Source organism: Penaeus monodon, chromosome 19 (assembly GCF_015228065.2).
Source record: "Penaeus monodon isolate SGIC_2016 chromosome 19, NSTDA_Pmon_1, whole genome shotgun sequence".
In the NCBI taxonomy this organism is placed as follows: Eukaryota; Metazoa; Arthropoda; class Malacostraca; order Decapoda; family Penaeidae; genus Penaeus; species Penaeus monodon.
The window spans coordinates 3,536,663-3,537,821 of NC_051404.1; the positions used below are offsets into that span (position 1 = coordinate 3,536,663).

Sequence of the window (1,159 nt, forward strand, 5' to 3'; positions counted from 1 at the left end):
CGTCGGCGAGAAGGAAAGACTTACCGTGATCACCTTTTTGTGAGTGACTCTCTCAGGGAACAGGTGATCAAGGTCAGTGTTTCCCCCAAGACCTCGGGAGTCAAATGTCGGCGTCCCAAATGTCTGACCTCTGAGAGAAAGAAACGGAAAAAATCACTTTCTTCTGAAATCGAATTTTACTGGACTGTTAATCTTGTAATCAATCCTTTCTGTTCTTCCTTTCATTACTTCTATTCTTTTCTCCCACAAATTTCCAGTAATTCACTTTTTTATCATACAATGTACCATACCGTCACCCCTTTCCCCTCCTTCCCCGACCCACCTGAACCTCGCCTCCCGTGCTCTCTGCAGGTCAGCCGTCATCGCGAGGGCAAAATAGGCGTAGTCGATGGCGGCGTACGTGGCCAGGTAGGGCATGGTGACGATGGGTGCCAGGGTGTTGATGCGCCCCACGAGGAGGAAGATGAGTGTCACCACCACGGTCACCACCAGGGCCAGCACGGGCACTTTGTTGGGTCCTCGCTGTTGGGATGGGAAACGGGGTTATTTCTTACTTTTCCCCTAATTTCTCTTTTGTTAACTCTAGGCATTAATTCTATCGTGAAGGAAAATGCTTTCTTGTAACATGGAACCTATAAATAAGAGATCAGTAATCATTCTCTTCATCAGCAAAAGAGCCGTCCCCATTACATCCATCTATCTACCCGTCAGTTAACTTATCACTAAAATGCACGCAGGCCTTCTCTGAATGGGGCGCACGAGAGAGCACTCACTCCCTGGGCCAACGGAGACAGGGCGGGCACCACGTTCTGGCTGGCGATAGACTGGAGAACGCGCGGTGTGCCGTACAGCGAAGCCAGCGTGGACGACAGCGTGCTTGTGTAGAGCCCGGCCAGTAACAGCACACCTGCGTGAAGTGAGATGGGTTAAAGCTAACTCTGCAATGCCCTGAAGTCACGAATAACGCTGGTTCACGAGGGAGTCTAGATGTGGGTTTGATGTGTTGGTTGGACGCTCGGATTCCCCAAGGCTTGCTAAAGTGCTCTCTTCACGCTTTTTTCAACATATTTCTTGTTGTCTTATAGCCAATCCTTTCACAGTTCTTTATTCACTTAGTTTACATATTATTTTTTTCACTCTAACTATATATACACACACC

The 1,159-nt window shown here is 48.4% G+C and overlaps 1 protein-coding gene across 1 annotated transcript in view; it reads right to left on the reverse strand.

Moving 5' to 3' along the window:
• LOC119584981 (solute carrier family 12 member 8-like) overlaps window positions 1-1,159 on the reverse strand; it is a 19,171-nt gene that overhangs the window by 2,276 nt on the left and 15,736 nt on the right. The window contains exons 7-9 of the mRNA XM_037933589.1: window positions 774-907; window positions 323-522; window positions 25-130 (exon numbers count right to left, since the gene is read on the reverse strand). Coding sequence (XP_037789517.1) covers window positions 25-130; window positions 323-522; window positions 774-907 — 440 coding nt within the window. The remainder of the gene's footprint in view (window positions 1-24; window positions 131-322; window positions 523-773; window positions 908-1,159) is intronic.